Raw genomic sequence first — 16,213 nt, 5'->3', positions numbered from 1 at the left:
TAATATTCGCGTTCTAAACAGTCTTTGAGAACTTGGAGGTTATTGATGCGTAAGTCAAATGTATAAAAACCCTCCAAAAATTATAGGAGCACAAGATCCATTTAGACAATCCCAAAACTACAGTACTGTTAACATTATTGAAGTATATGGTCCGTTTAGTAGTCCTATGTAATGCAAGCTTGGACCATGTTTATTGAAAACTGCATACGACAATGTTGCGGATCAATGTACTCCCATGCATGGATGGTTTACGTGGTCCTCACCTAGGACAACACAATGTTAAATATATATTTAGATTAGTCCTAGTCTTTTGAGGAGTACTCTTTACATGAGTATGCGGAGTAGTCACAATTTTTAAGGCCAAGATAGTCGATTTATTTAGCTCATAACGATCTGAATTTGATTAGAAAGAAGTAAGATAGCAGACAGTGTGATCAGAAACCTTTCCCCGGTTTAGGAACAGTGAACATGGGGCATATATCTTGTATCTATCAAGGCTTGAAAGCCACCAACAGAATGAGGACATTTGGAGAAAGGGGATTGCCAACGTAAGCGCAATTATTATTAAGAGATTAATGGGCTACAGAAAGAACAGACATCTGGTGGTTCAATACTAGATTATATGCACGTCAGATCGTATGGGCTATTCATACTTTCTATATGATTGTCCCGCTTTACAAGATTGCAGTTGTCTTGGTACAGGGCTAATAAATGTTTTGAACTTTCTCAATGAGTTGTCATCAACAAATCTTATAATGTTTGAGGGAAGTACTCGTTGGTAATAATCTAAACCGCTGCTGCAATATTTAGGCTTTATGTAGCAATGCAATACCGTTTCAAAACTTAAATCATAGCTAGATTATTACTCCCCAATTGAAATCATATTCCGAGGCTTAAAAATCCTATCAAATAACACCCCTAATATAATTTTCTTTCGGTCTGATAGCCAATCATAAAGGGATTTTATTTACGACAGATATCATCAGCTAATGACCTCTGTTACAGAAACGCTAACTACCTTGCCGATAGTGCTTTTTGGTGTAAAAAGCGGAGTATTTATAAGAGCGTAATAGCAGCGCTAATGAGTCTTCTTTTTAACAATTTTACTTGATAAATTTAAAACGTAATTTTCTAATCTGTGCAACTGGCTAATTTTCCGTAGAAACTAAACAGCAAAACGATCACTACGATCACATTTCTAATATATGACAAGTTTGATCTCTTATTTATGGCGAAGGCCGATTATAACAGAAATCATCAGTTTAAGACTTCTGTTACTGAAAAAGCATCGGCCTTGGCGATAGGAAGTGGAGTATTTGTAAGACCGTAATAGCGGCGCTAACGAGTCTACTTTCCGAGTAATTAGCGAATTTTCCGTCATCAAAACGATCATTACGATCACATTTCTAACATGATCTCTTATTTGTGGCGAAGGACTTTTTTTCATTAAATTTTCTTGATTGGTCTAAAACTAGTTTTGGTTGTCCGCACAATAAGCAAATTTTCAGTTGAAACTAAACATAAAGCCTTTAGAATTTCGCTGATATTCTCGTCAAAATGATCACTAGTACTAAGATCTATGATGTATCATTTGTCATAACTTTGATCTAATATTTCGACTATTTCGATTTTATTTCGATAATATACGATCAATCGTCTGTAGTGTATTGTTAGTAGTTCAACAGTTCAATTCAACAAATTCACTTCCACAGAAAATAATCCAATGGTTTGAAATCGTACGATCTAGGAAGACAAAACAAATTCACACCGTTCTGTTTCAAAGTTCTATTAAAAATGGTTATTAAAATTGTTTGTAATTTATTATAGAAATTAGGGTAATAACTGCTGAACTAACAGCCTTCTGGAACCAATATTTGTTTATTTCAATGTTAAGTCCTATTGTAACACTATAAGCTCAGATTTACAGATCGTCATTCGTTTGGCATTGTCATACAAAGCTTAACACTAGACACGCTCTATTGTTGAAGTTATAAGATTCGGAAGAGAAAACCGAAATGTTATCCTTTTCGTTACAAAGTGCTTAAATTAAAAAAAACACACGATGTTCAGAAAGTCGTAGTGATAGAACCATGATATTATTATAAATTAACAAAAAATATGTCTATAATTTTATTAAAAATCACGATAGTCTGAACATTATTCATGTATGTAATAATTTTGAGGTTATGGTAGTCGAGTTATGATAGTTTCAAAACATACGATTTATTTAAAGGCAATAATACTATGTAACTTTAATTTCTGTCACATTTGATAAAATAAACCTTTAATTTTGTAAATAAAATATGGGGAGATTGGTTTTCGTTTCACAAATACTTTATAATCATACATATATATAATGAGGACATCTTCACAGAAGCTTTAAAACCCAATTTTTCAAAAAAATATATTATTTTAAAATTTAGTTATTGCCTACATATTGAGCCATCTAGCTAGTCAAGTGGGCGGTTTACAAGGTTCTCATCATATATTTAAAAAACTTCTTAAGCGGATACTGCGAGCTCCTAATGAATTTTTTGAAATGACTCCACCAGGACGCATATTAGCTCGTTTAACAAATGATATTTATACACTGGATATGGCATTGGCAAATAATTTTAGAACTTGTTGGTTACAGAAATGTAGGGTATGTTTTCAAAGTTATACTAAACTCTTTATTTCTAGCTAAATGGCGAAAATTTTTGGAAACATTTCACAATTTTTTTTTCTCTAAAATAACACTTTCTCATTTCTCTTATGTCTATTTGTCTCTGTCTACTATTTTTTATAATAATTATTTATTAATTGAAGTCTTTTTCTTTTTAAGATGTTTCTAAAGTCCTTTTCCAACTAACTACGTACTCACGTGTAATTTGTTTTATAATAATAATTTTCTAGTAATTGTTGTGTTTTATTCCCAAATAGTGTTAAGCTTTATTGGCGCCACTTTGTGCTGTGAACTTGGTGGTGTACTAGGTTCTCATAAAATATTTACAACACTTTTTATTCGCATAATGCGGGTACCACAATCATTTTTTGATATAACGCCCCTGGGTAGAATCTTAGATCGTATAGCAAATGATATTTATATTTTGGACACCATAGTGCCTCCAAATATACGAGTTTGTTGTTCACAAATGTTTAGGGTAGGTTGTAAAAAAATTCTAAAAAATAGGAAAAAATTAACACCATAATACTCATCTAATACTAAAACAAACATAAACTAACCTTAAAATTTGTAGTAAATTGGCATCACTGAAAATATCTAAAAATTAACAAACTCGAGTATTTTCAAATAAAAATTCTGGATACACCAATGCTTTATAGGCAGAATGAACTTTACACTTTGTTTAACAGAAAAGTCTTTTAAATTTGTCTTTAATTTCCAAAAAAATCTCGAGATTGTACCTATATAAATAATATTCGAAAATCTTTTATACCCGTATTCGTAACTAACAATATTTTTATACCATATAAATATAAAACTTAAAATCAAACAAATTGGCGCATGTTGAAATAAAGGAAAATATGGCATTTGTTAAAACCAATGTTGTAAATTTAGTGATTTTTTCACACGCTTATTTTGTGTCTTGTTTTATGTTGGCATATGTTTAAAACAAACACTTTAACAACTTTTCAGATTACCCACTTACACTTTTAGAGGTTTTTGCAAAAAAAAAAAAAAAAAATTAACATTATATATTTTTGATCCTAAAAACAAAATATAAAACTTTAAATTTCCAGCTTTATTATCGTACGGTGTTAGCTTAGTGCCACATTTGGGTGCCCTAAGGGCTGCTTCTATTTTACATTTTGTTTTACTTACAAATATTTTCAAATTACCCATGTTATTTTTCGATACCACACCTCAGGGTCGTGTATTATCGCGTTTTTCGAAAGATATTGATGCTCTTGATGTGGTAATACCACGTTTATTGGGCGGTATTTGGTGTGCATTTGAGGTAAACAAAGAAATATGTATAAAATACATAAAAAGAAAAGAAAATTTTAACAAAAGTGAAAAAAATATGATAATTATTGCAAAATTATTAAAAGTACAGTGCTTGAGGAAATGCAACTTATTTGGGCAATTTCGTGTCAAGTGACACAACTTTTAAAATCGAATGTCTTCCGATATGGATGCACCATGGTTAGTAGGCCAGACACAATTGGATAGTAGGCCAGACACAATTTTTAAGCTCTATCGGTCAAGAACTGCGGGACTAAAAGTGGGTCAAAGTTGGACATTTTGGTCATACAGGTTTCAAATGAGTGTAACTTTTCACCTATTGCTGCTAGCAAAAATTGTCCAAAGGAGTTCAGATTCGATTTTTTGAGTTGGGTTATTTGACACGAAATTGCCCACTTGTATTTTGGTATAATTTTGAACCTTAGGTTCAACTATAAAACGGGTCCTATGTTTTAGTTTTTGAATATGCTGCAATTTTAATACATTTCAGCACGAGTTCGGACAATTATTACAAAATATAGAAAAACGCTCATCTTTCAACCTAAGTTCCAATATAAAATCCATTTCGTAAAGTAGGTCCAACATATACATATATTTGACATTACCTAGCAGTTCTACAAAAGATTTATGTATTGAGATATTCCGCAGCACTTTGGCGTGATATTCCCGAACTACCTATATAACATACCACATAGGGTTACTCCTAGTGATTACCTATTTTAGCACGTGCTTGTCCTACAAGAAAGACGTCACTCCATAGATTACAAAGCGACAGTATGACAATGAACATTTTCGCTTAACTTTTTAAGTGTTCATTCTCTAGATTATTTGGGGACTGTAACGTGACGACTGTCTCCGCTATCGCTTAAAAAGGGGACACTATAGTGGAGACTATATTCATTCTCTTTTATAAAGAGTACATTCGTGACAAAAGTCGATTTAGAGACAAACAGTTGGTTAAACGTTAGTTTTTCGAATGCATTGACTCTTTGTCAAACTTCTGGGTCGTTCCAAATGTAATGCAGAGACAGAACAAAGATGACGCAATCGTCACTTTAGTGTCTCCAAGTAAACGAAAGAGGGGACGGACTATTGAAACTTGTTTTTTTTTTCTATAGTACTTCAGGAAGTAGTTATTAAACCTACATAATTGACTCCAAAGAGTCTTCCTAGGACAAATCGAAGTTAAAATAATTAGTCGCCTAAATGATAACTCGTATTGGTGCTTGAAATAGTTTCACACTAGTTCAATTATCTAATGGAATATAAATTGGCATATTTTGGACACTTTTCAGACAATCCTCCTTCACACGAATCAGAAGAAAAGGATCCCTGCTCATAATAGATAGGACCCCTTTGGTGTCACCACTTTTGTCCCGACTGGTTGGCAGGGCTTCTCATACGAACTCTTAATTTGTAGTAGTGAAAGCTCGCATTGATTTTGCAAGCTCTTGTTAAGTTAGACAACAATCTTCATGAAGTAATGCCAAACTGAGCGTATTTGTCTTCATTGTGAAGAAAATCTGTCGCTGAAATCGCTGGGAACCTGTTCTGCTGATTCGTTTGAAGTGAACATTGTCTGAAAATGTCCAAAATATGAGGTCATACCTAAATATCATTATAATATTCCATCATAACAACGATTGGTCACATGTTGCATTACCTGTTTAAAAACTATTTAAGAATGATCTAGAATACGCTTCACTTCGGAACAGGGATCCGAAAATGATTTTATTTGTTCGTAGCATCAACAGAGTAACATTTATTTTGGCGCGGAATCTATACGTTGCCTGAAAGATCATAGCATACTGATCTGAGATTTATTTCGATTTATTAATATTTAAAAAAAATATACTACTTAAATCCTAATTTGAATTGCGAATAATGGATACACTAAGGAATCGATTCTCAAGGAAATTATTTCGAAACTAATTATTAGAAAAAAGTTTTGTAAAAGCTTAATCTTTGCTAAACTAAATCAAATCTATCTAGAAAGTTTAGAGTTCCTTAAGATGTTTAAGAAGATTGAGTATCATCATAACTATAAAACTCTTTATTTATAATATCCATACATTGAAACGAAAAGCAAAGCTTATTTTTTATTTTCAAAAAGCCTACATTTTTAAAAAATTTCAATTTTATTCATCGTAACTTTACCGGCTAGTTCGTTTTATTTTTCTCAGTCACTGTACTTAAAACAATGCGAAAACAAACCCCAATCTTAAAATGTATTTGTTTGAAAAATTTTCTTTTTTTTTAATAATGTATTACAAATATTTTATTACCCCTGTTTTTGAACTTGACTTATATATTTAGGTTTTGGTTTATGCATTTTTTTCTTCAAACACTAACAAATTGTAGTTGTATATTACTGTTTTTTTTTTAATTATATTTTTAATTTTTTTATACATCAATACCTACATATTTGTAGCAATTTGGTTATCAAATTATACACTTTTTAATGAAAATTTCTATCTAAATCTGTATTATTAGCTATACTGTCGAATTTCTGTTTCCAGGCTTATTTTCATATGGCCTTACTCTAGCACCCTGGCTTGGTACTTTACAAGCTGCTCGCGTTTTACATCAGGAATTATTGTTAAATATCTTTCGTCTTCCACAACAATTTTTCGATACTACACCATTGGGCCGTATTTTATCAAGATTTTCAAAAGATCTTGAGTCATTAGATTCAACTTTACCCGATTTATTTGATGGCGCTATTTGGTGTGTGTTTGAGGTAATTTTTGTTTCTCTATAATGTTTTACTTAAGGGACAAGATAAGGGGCATGAACATGTGAAGTTGTTGAGAAATTTTGTGGTTAGGAAGTGTTATAATATTGAATGAGAAAAGTCAACTTGTTATTGCAAACTAAAGGACTGAACAGCTGATTTTTCGGATATTGGATTTTTAATCAAATATTAACATTTGTTGATTTAGAACGGTGGATTTACTCTGTAACTTGATAGATACAAAATTTGTTTGTCCACACACCTTATATTTTCATGCTCACCATCAAACTAGCTGGGTTTTTGAGACATTGATCCCAGACAAGCGATCGTTATCAAGCGTTACATTACAGCAAATCCCTGTGGGAATTTAGAGGGGTTTTAGACATTCTGCTATCACGGAAAATGGATTGTATTCAATAAGAAGCCAATAACTATATTAGCTGTTTAGATTTAATCTAAGACCATATTAGACTAAGAGAACCATCACAGAATACTATTTCAGTGGTAATACCTGTATCGTATTTGATCATGCGACTCTGGGATAATCGGGCAGGAGTGATCGATCGCACAGAATTTGTTGGGAACTGTGAAAAATTGAACCCAGATAGGAGATCATTGTCTAGCGGAACATGAGAACAAACCCGTAGGGTAATCTGTTGCTAAACGGGTGGCTAAAACTGAAAGACCCGGAAACCGATATGTACTACTATCTTCCCAACCACAACACTAGGTTCTAGGCGGAAGTCTGTGCTATACCGAAATGTCTAAAATATATTAGTTTAATATAGTCCCAACAGAGGTTAACATATTTCCCGACCACCAATATATAATTAGAGATAAGGTTAAATTTAAGATCAGATTGAACAGAATACACTTCAGGTGGTAAACTCTGCATTATATGAGTAACAGGCTATTGCGGGATAATCGGAAATGAAAGAGCTTGCTATAAAGAAAAGGGACATTCTGGAAGTGAACCCGACGAATCCAAAACCGTTCAACTTATCAAAGGCTGATTTGGGGATTTTGGTATCTGGACAAGAAGTCTCCACAGAACGGATAAGTCCAAGATTAATATAATAAGTATTCTTAGTGAACACACTCGTTAGTTAATTAGAGTGGTGGAGCCTGAGGAGAGGATAATTGAACGCTGGAACACTTCCTCAGTTTGAAAATTATAAGGAAAACTTTCATAGATCGCTATATAGCCAACAAAATCAATTTGTTTTTAGAGATTAATCACTCTCAAATTCTGTAGAGTTCGGTCCATTATTGACGAAAGTCCCCATAAATTCTCCAAAAACCACACTGTACACATTTTCGAAACGTTCGATCCATAAGGCCTTTCGAAATTCTCTTTAAATTAAGAAAACATGATCTGATATTACGCATAGACGAATCTATGTCTGTCTGTAAAATAAATTTAAGAAGGTGGAATCGTTTTAAATAGACAGATGGAAACGGCTTTCTAATAAAAAAAACTTGTGAATATGTTTTGTATAGAAAACTTTGTAGAAATGTTTTCTATAGAAAGCCTTATGAAAACGTTTGTTATAGAACATTATAGAAACGCTTTCAGTAGAAAAATTTATAGAATCGGATTCAAAGCGTATCGAAAACGTTTCTATAGTTTTCTATAAAAACGTTTTCGATAGAAAACTGTAGAAACTTTGTAGAAACATATTCTATAGAAAATTTCTGTTGGAAACTATTTTATTGTGAATAATTTTCTTAAAAAGGAGTTCTTCAGTTTTATTTTCTTTATGTACGTGATTTCTAATATTGTCAAAAACCAATATAACTATAAATTGCATGATTTTTCAATCGGTTGAAGACGATGGGCCTTTTATAGATTTCAGAAATTTTGTTTTTGTAGACGCATAAGTTGTATTTGTCAATGATCGAAACATAGTTTCTTTCAGTGTTTAGTTTTAGTCACTAATGTATTTAGTTTGTAGTTTAATTAGTTAACTAATCCCTATTCCCGTTGTAAAAAGTTAAACAATCCCTATTATAAGTTTAAAGCATGTTTAAATTCCATTTATTACATTTGCTTACCTTTAAGCCTACAGATTTTGCTTATCCTTTTTTAAGGAGTTTTTTGTTATGGTGCTATCTCTTGTGACTAGTTATAATTTTAAACCCATCCATTCCTATTATTTGCCAGTATCTCATCATTTAAAAATCTAACACCTTATACTGTGTTTACAGCTATATTTTCATATGGTGTGGCCTTAGTGCCATGGCTTGGTGCTTTACGAGCTGCCCTCATATTACATTCCACATTATTGACAAATATTATGCGTCTACCGTTGAGTTTTTTCGATACCACACCATTGGGTCGTATTTTATCACGTTTCTCAAAAGATCTTGAGTCATTAGATACGGTATTGCCACGTCTATTTGATGATGCACTATGGTGTGGTTTTGAGGTAAATTTTTCTTTGTTAATTTATTTAAGTGTAAATATTTTAAATGTTATAGAGTAGTTGTCATAGATTTGGAAAGAATTATACAACTTGCACAGTTTTGTTAAGTTAAATTTGTTCTTGTATTAATGGAAGTATTAAGTTTTATACAGTTTGAGAGGATTTTACAAGTCGGTATTATCGAAATCAAAGCGAATGTGTTATGAAGTAATACTACCAGATTCTTTACCTTCCAGCATCTATTATCGGGGGATAAGTTTAACTTGTCTTGATTATACAACATAACTCTGATGATATATAGAAACAAGTCTATTAATCAATAAATCTATTTTCTACAGCTTTTTTTCGAACATTCTTTAAACATATACATCGTCGTTTCTTCTCCATATTGTTGCCAAATTGCTACTTTTTTAAAATTTAATTAAACACATACTCCACTTTTCATTTTATTCAGATAATTTGTTATAAAACAATTGAATTCTAACCTTTCATTATATATATTTTTATTATTTCTTCTCTTTTTTCCCCTTTAATTTTCACCCTCAAATAATACACTGAGAAAAATCATAAAATATCAAATTTTAAATCAAGTAATGGTAAAAATTCACATTAATTTTATTATTTAAATCACTAATATTTATATTCATATTTATCTTTAAAAATATAACTGATATTAATCTTCTTTCTTTTCTCTTTTTTAATTAATTATTTATTTTTCATTTAATAAAGGTTTTAGCTACCATTGTTGTCATTAGTATGACTACACCGATTTTCATGGCTGTAATTATACCCATTGCATTTTTGTACTATTTTGCCCAACGTTTTTATGTGGCAACATCACGTCAATTGATGCGTTTGGAATCGGTATCAAGATCTCCAATTTATTCGCATTTCGGAGAAACCGTTACGGGTGTTTCGACAATTCGTGCTTATTCGGTGCAAGATAGGTAAGTTAATTTTTGTTTACTTAGATAACGAATGAGACCAAGTTATACATTTCTAAAGAATATATGACAAGATATCTCGAAGAATAAAGAAGATATGTCAGATGTTAAGCCTCTATTTGTTGCGATGTTATAACATCCGCAAATTTCAAAAAATTCTGACATCAGATTCGGTTTCAGCTCAGCTTTATCCTTTAGAAATGTATACATTGCTCTTTTAAACTTTAATATTCTTTAACTTAATTATGGTGTCAATATAATTATTTGATAAGTCCGTAATTCTTGATAACTCTGATTTCAAATTAAATTCACGATTGTAAACATAGGAAATCGGAAAGGTTATCGTGGAATAACTATTAAGAAAAGATTAACTATCTTTCTACAGAAATACGCTGAAAAACATATTTCGGACTTACTTCCGAAGATCTATGCCTGTATACATGGTTATTATACATAACCAACAGAGACACAACTAGTTAATTTTCATGTCAATTACCGAAAGTTTGACTTGGAGCTTAAGTACTAAAAGTCGTTGATAATTCAGAACAGCTAGCAGAATTTTTTATACCAATAAACTTTAGCTCGTTCTTCCTGAAGACAATGATAAAACTAATTAATATTTCCATCAAATACGTTACACTGGTTTCACTTTGTCTAGGATTGCTATATCACGACTATGTTTCACACAAATTGAGAAGTCCTTGGGCGCGAATCAAATAGCACTTAGGGATAACACCACTTACGATCCGGCATTTGCTTGTTGGTGATGCTGTTTCCTAGAGTCATTAAGTTTGATTATTGAGAATCATATGATCCACCAAGGGTGCTTATTGTCGCTACTACTTTGAACACTCTTTAGGTTGCAGCACATATGGATACTGCAACATCTTGACATATCATATTGGATAGAATTTATAATTAGCATATATGTATCATATACCACAAGTAGAACGCTGGGACCTATTAAATCGCGAAATTAAAATATTTTATGATTATAATTGAACCTTAACTGGATCTAGTGATATCAACAAGGCCATTGGGCTTTATGTGTCTGTCAAACGGACATGGATTCTGAAATCCACGATGATCTAATGAGGCATTTTGGCCTATGCCTTATTATGATGACCTGAATATGTATGTATGTCACTACTAAGAATACTCTGGACAAATAGTATCGTCTTATTTCAGTTTCGATCTTAGAATCGATTAAAAGCAACCTAAGCTTCTTTTAAGCGTTAAATTTTATCAAAATTATGGATTTTTATTTGTTTTTATTGAAATCGGACTTGACTAAATTTTTTGTACATGACTAAGTTTCTTTTAAAAGCCGTGATAAGTACGGAATAGTATGCCTCTTTTTCTAAAAATGAAGGAGATATTCTAGATTAGAGTTTGGAAAGCTTGTTTCTTCTCCCAGTAATGCAACACAATGTCATGTTGACTAAACAGTTCCTCCTGCGATGTTGCTGGAGGAGTCATCCCAACTTTAACATCACACAGTTGGATACTCCCCCGATTCATGTCTAGAAGGACCTTCGTATATACGAGAAGAACATATGTAGTTATGTGCATGATGCAATAGATCAGTCTTCGTACACGGCAGCTTTGAACGACATTCATAGAGACGCCATCAATTCCGCGGTCGCAGGATACCGCACTCAGAAGAAAACTTGCCGCGGAAAACTAGAGTAGTTCTGGCACAACTAAGATCGGGATGGAGCGACATCCTACTGGTCACGCATAGATCGTGTCTTTTTTTAAATAATAAGTTTTTTGAAATACATACTTGGACTTCATGCAAAATGCTTAGAACAGATACAAAACTATCACACATTAGATCAAAATTATACAGGGTCTTTTGAAATTATTTGAAAGTATTATCAATCTATTGCGATTAAAGAAAAATGAGTAAAGACTGGACTTTATATCCGTTTCGGATATTGAAGGGGACTTGTCGTCCCCGTTTGTTTATTCTGGGAGTTGACTTTATCAAGTTCATATCTACATACATTTCTGACTATTAGACCTTATATTTCTGGTTATAACGAGGCCCTAGATGGGTTTCTGTCACCCGTGCTGTGGATTCTAACAGATCTGTCAAGGGTTGATAATAGCATGATCGAGTCGTTTATTCATGGTTAAAATACATATAAAACTCATAATAAATAAGTCTGAGTTTGTTCTTTCAAAACTTTAGTTAAAGTATTTAGGTTTCTTTTCAAATCAGTTTTTTATGAAACTTTTTATTGATATTTTTCTTACAAAAAAAGCTAATGCTGGTCTAAAATTTAGTTATTTTTAAAATGGCTCCACTACTCCAAAGGTTTCAGTAACTTTAATTTACCTCTGGCCTCCGGTAGGTTAGTGGTTAGTGTTCTAGTCTGGTAGACGGGAGGTGGTGGGTTCGATTCCCACCTGAGACACTGGTTAAGGAGCGCACAACAGCCTGACAGAGGCTTAGGTGTATTTCTTCGGATTCGATGTATATACATCCTCCTTTCAAACTAACTAACTAACCTCTAATATTATTAAATTTCTTTCAGATTTATCGATGAATCCGACACTAAAGTGGACAAAAATCAAGTTTGCAAATATCCCTCACTCATTGCCAATCGTTGGTTGGCCATACGTCTCGAAATGGTGGGTAATCTAATCATTCTATTCGCCTCATTGTTTGCAGTTTTGGGCGGTCAGAAAAATGCCGGTTTAGTTGGTCTTTCCGTAAGTTATGCCCTGCAAGTAACACAAACATTGAATTGGTTGGTGCGTATGTCCTCAGATATTGAAACAAATATTGTGGCCGTCGAACGTATTAAGGAATATGGTGAAACTAAACAAGAAGCACCATGGGAATTGGAAAATTCTAAAGTACCCAAAAATTGGCCACTCGAAGGTGAAGTGGTATTTGAGAACTTCAAAGTGCGCTATCGTGAGGGTTTGGATTTGGTATTGCGCGGCATTAGTTTTAAGATAGCCGGTGGAGAAAAAGTCGGTATTGTGGGACGTACTGGTGCTGGTAAATCCAGTTTGACTTTGTCCTTGTTCCGGTAAGTTGGTTAATTTACAAATTTTATTATTCTTATTGTAATGTTTGTTGGTTTTTGCAGTATTATTGAAGCTGCTGGTGGCCGTATTCTTATCGATGGCATCGATATTGCTACTATGGGCTTGCATATGTTACGTTCCCGCTTAACTATTATACCCCAAGATCCTGTTCTCTTTTCGGGCTCTTTGCGCATTAACTTAGATCCCTTCGAAGTTAAGAGTGATGCTGAAATTTGGAAAGCTTTGGAATTGTCTCATTTAAAGGCTTTCGTTAAATCACTGCCTGCCGGTTTGAATCATGAAATTTCCGAAGGTGGTGACAATTTATCGGTGGGTCAACGTCAGCTGGTGTGTTTGGCACGTGCCTTATTGCGTAAAACTAAAGTATTAGTATTGGATGAAGCTACGGCGGCCGTCGATTTAGAAACTGATGATTTAATTCAGGTAACTGAAAGCTTTAAGTTTTGTAGAGCTTTTTTGGAATTATGTTTAATTTTTTCTTTTGTTTTTAAATCTTTTAGAAAACCATACGTTCCGAATTCAAGGAATGCACTGTCCTAACCATTGCCCATCGTTTGAATACAATTTTGGACTCGGACAAAGTCATTGTTTTGGATAAGGGTGAAATTTCAGAATTTGATTCTCCCGAAAATCTATTAAATAACTCACAATCTGCCTTCTATAGTATGGCCAAGGATGCCAATTTAGTGTAATTTTTAATTTCTATTTCGATTAATTAATTTCTTTTTTATTACTTTTTTAAAAATTAATTTATTTACTTAAAATCATGCCACCTTTGCTAACCGTTAAATACCCTTTTGAAGAAAACAACCCTTATACACAAAAGTTGAAAAAAGCATGCCAAAAGTTTAATATGATTTTTTACAAAAAAAAAACAAACATTTTAAGCTAATTTTTTTATGTTAAAGTTAAAAGCAAAAACAAAATGCCTTGAAGTAGAATTTTAGTAAAAAAAGCTCGTTTCTACTAATGTGGCTAGAGTTCAGTTTATGTTGAATCATTATGAATTAATGTTTTTTGTTTAGTTTTTTTAACTTTAGTTACTAATAGTTTGCTAAAGTTTTTATCTGTTAAATATTGTTTAGTTTAAAACTTTATATAGAAATTTCTTTATATTTTTTAAGTTTTGGAAACTGTTTTGATTTGTTTTTATTTAAGGATTTTGTGGAAATTGAGTATTTTTTTTTTGTACAAAAATATTAAAATAATTGTAACAATAAATTACAAACTGCCTTAAATATTAAGTACTTAACTGTTTTCTTGCTTTTTAAACAAACTTTTATTTTTTTAATTTTATTTAAAAAAAATACTCATTTTTTACTAAAATCCTTAAAATTTTATGTTAAATTTCTGTTCAATTTACTTTGAGTATCTTTCAAAATTTATGTTTATAAGTGTTTTTATTAATTTGTAAAATTTTCAAAAATTTTTTAATAATTTTTTTAATTTTATTTTTTTATTATTTTTAAAGACGTAAACGTTTTACCGGAACTTCAGAAAGTACAGTTTAACCTCAAACTAATACAACCCAAAACCTATTAAAACCAAATTTAAAACAAAACTTGAATAAAAACCTAAAAAATCTTTTTGTTAAAAACTCTAGGAAAATTATTGTTAATAGATAGCAGGTTAAAATAAAATGATTGGCTTAAATATGTTTGTAAATTGCTACCTCAATAAAAAATATTATTGTTGTATACATGCTGGTGTGTATATATAAGAAAATAAAAATTAAACTTAAAACTTAAAAAAAAAATGGAATTTGTAACCGAATCGTTAAGTAATGTAATACTTTTTTAAATCTTAAGAACTTCTTTAAAAGAGATTATAAACATTTGTCACAAAATGTTAAACCAAAGTTAGTTTAACTAAAGATTTAAAACTGTTACTTAATACTAATGGAAAATATTCAAACTTTTGTCTTTTGATAAAAAAGATTTCATTTATTTTATGAACAAAAACTGTTACAGGGATTTTAGTTTTAAAAAAATTTAACAAAATTCTAAAAAGAATTCCAACAAAGATTTGGTTGCAAAAAATAAATTCCAATATTTAAAGAAAAACAAAATATAAAATGTGTATAAAATTGGTGTTGTTTTTATAATAAGCAAGAAAAAATTACTTTAACAAAAACTTTCCTATACACAAACGTTTAAGAAACACAAATTTCCAAAATTTTTTAATAAATTTTAAAAATTTTTAAAGATTTTCTTAAACAATTTTTGGAAAATTGTTCTGTATAGGAGAGCTATTAAACAACAAAACAAATTTACTTAAAACAATTTAAAAAAAAAGAAAATTATTGAATACTACTTAACTAACTCATTTTTTATATAAAACTTAAACAAAACGGAATTACTTAATTTTTTTCTAACTAAGCCTATAATAAAGAAAGTTAATGTATTTAGCTAAAAATCGAAAACTTTATATTTTTATAAAACTAAAAATAAATTAAAACAAAAAAAACGTACTTTTTTAAGCTACTTTATGTGTAATAAATAATAAACCGCCGTCTTTAATTAGTTTTGTTTAAATTTCTTTAAACTAATAAAACAAAGTGTTAAATATTAAAAATAACTGTTAAACAAATGTTAAAGAAACAACAAACTATATATAACTATTTAATTACACACTGTGTTCATTCATTACTAAATTTAGTGTAATTGTTTTTTTTAATAAATTTATTTTTTTTTTAAACTAAAATCTAAAGAAAAAGAACACAAACAAACCCCAAAAAAGAAATGCAATAAATCCCTATAAAAAGTGTAAACAAATTAATTAAATTGGTTATTTTAAAATATACATTTCTTATTATTAAGTTAACAACTTATTTAAGTACTTATGATCAATTCTATTTTGTAATAATGGTAATTTTTACAAATAAAAAATAAATCAATGAATTACAAAAAAATGCTTTTTGTTTTTATTAAAAGTGGTGGAATAGATAGAAGATAGATAGATAGATAGACAGATAGATAGATAGATAGTAATAGATAGCTAGATAGATATATAGATAGATAGATAGATAGATAGATAGATAGATAGATAGTAGATAGATAGATAGATAGATAGATAG

At 30.9% G+C, this 16,213-nt stretch overlaps 1 protein-coding gene across 14 annotated transcripts in view; it reads left to right on the top strand.

The window, feature by feature from the left end:
• Positions 1 to 16,044, top strand: part of LOC119610972 (multidrug resistance-associated protein 1) — a 61,765-nt gene extending 45,721 nt beyond the window's left edge. For 6 of the 14 annotated variants that reach the window (XM_037966406.1, XM_037966405.1, XM_037966401.1 and 3 more), the window contains exons 11-15: positions 9,857 to 10,074; positions 12,615 to 13,118; positions 13,179 to 13,560; positions 13,638 to 13,825; positions 14,609 to 16,044. In XM_037966406.1, the coding sequence (XP_037822334.1) occupies positions 9,857 to 10,074; positions 12,615 to 13,118; positions 13,179 to 13,560; positions 13,638 to 13,825; positions 14,609 to 14,648 (1,332 nt within the window). In that variant the 3' untranslated portion in view covers positions 14,649 to 16,044. Of the gene's footprint in view, positions 1 to 2,922; positions 3,144 to 3,741; positions 3,960 to 6,486; positions 6,708 to 8,909; positions 9,131 to 9,856; positions 10,075 to 12,614; positions 13,119 to 13,178; positions 13,561 to 13,637 lie in introns of all 14 variants that reach the window. The other 8 variants (XM_037966408.1, XM_037966409.1, XM_037966398.1 and 5 more) reach the window with 7 other exon arrangements.
• Positions 16,045 to 16,213: the final 169 nt, after the last annotated feature.

This window comes from Lucilia sericata, unplaced genomic scaffold, assembly GCF_015586225.1.
Source record: "Lucilia sericata isolate MDLA Ls3-8-SP2 unplaced genomic scaffold, ASM1558622v1 Contig001329F_arrow, whole genome shotgun sequence".
NCBI lineage: Eukaryota > Metazoa > Arthropoda > Insecta > Diptera > Calliphoridae > Lucilia > Lucilia sericata.
This window is presented reverse-complemented; position numbering and strand designations above follow the sequence as displayed.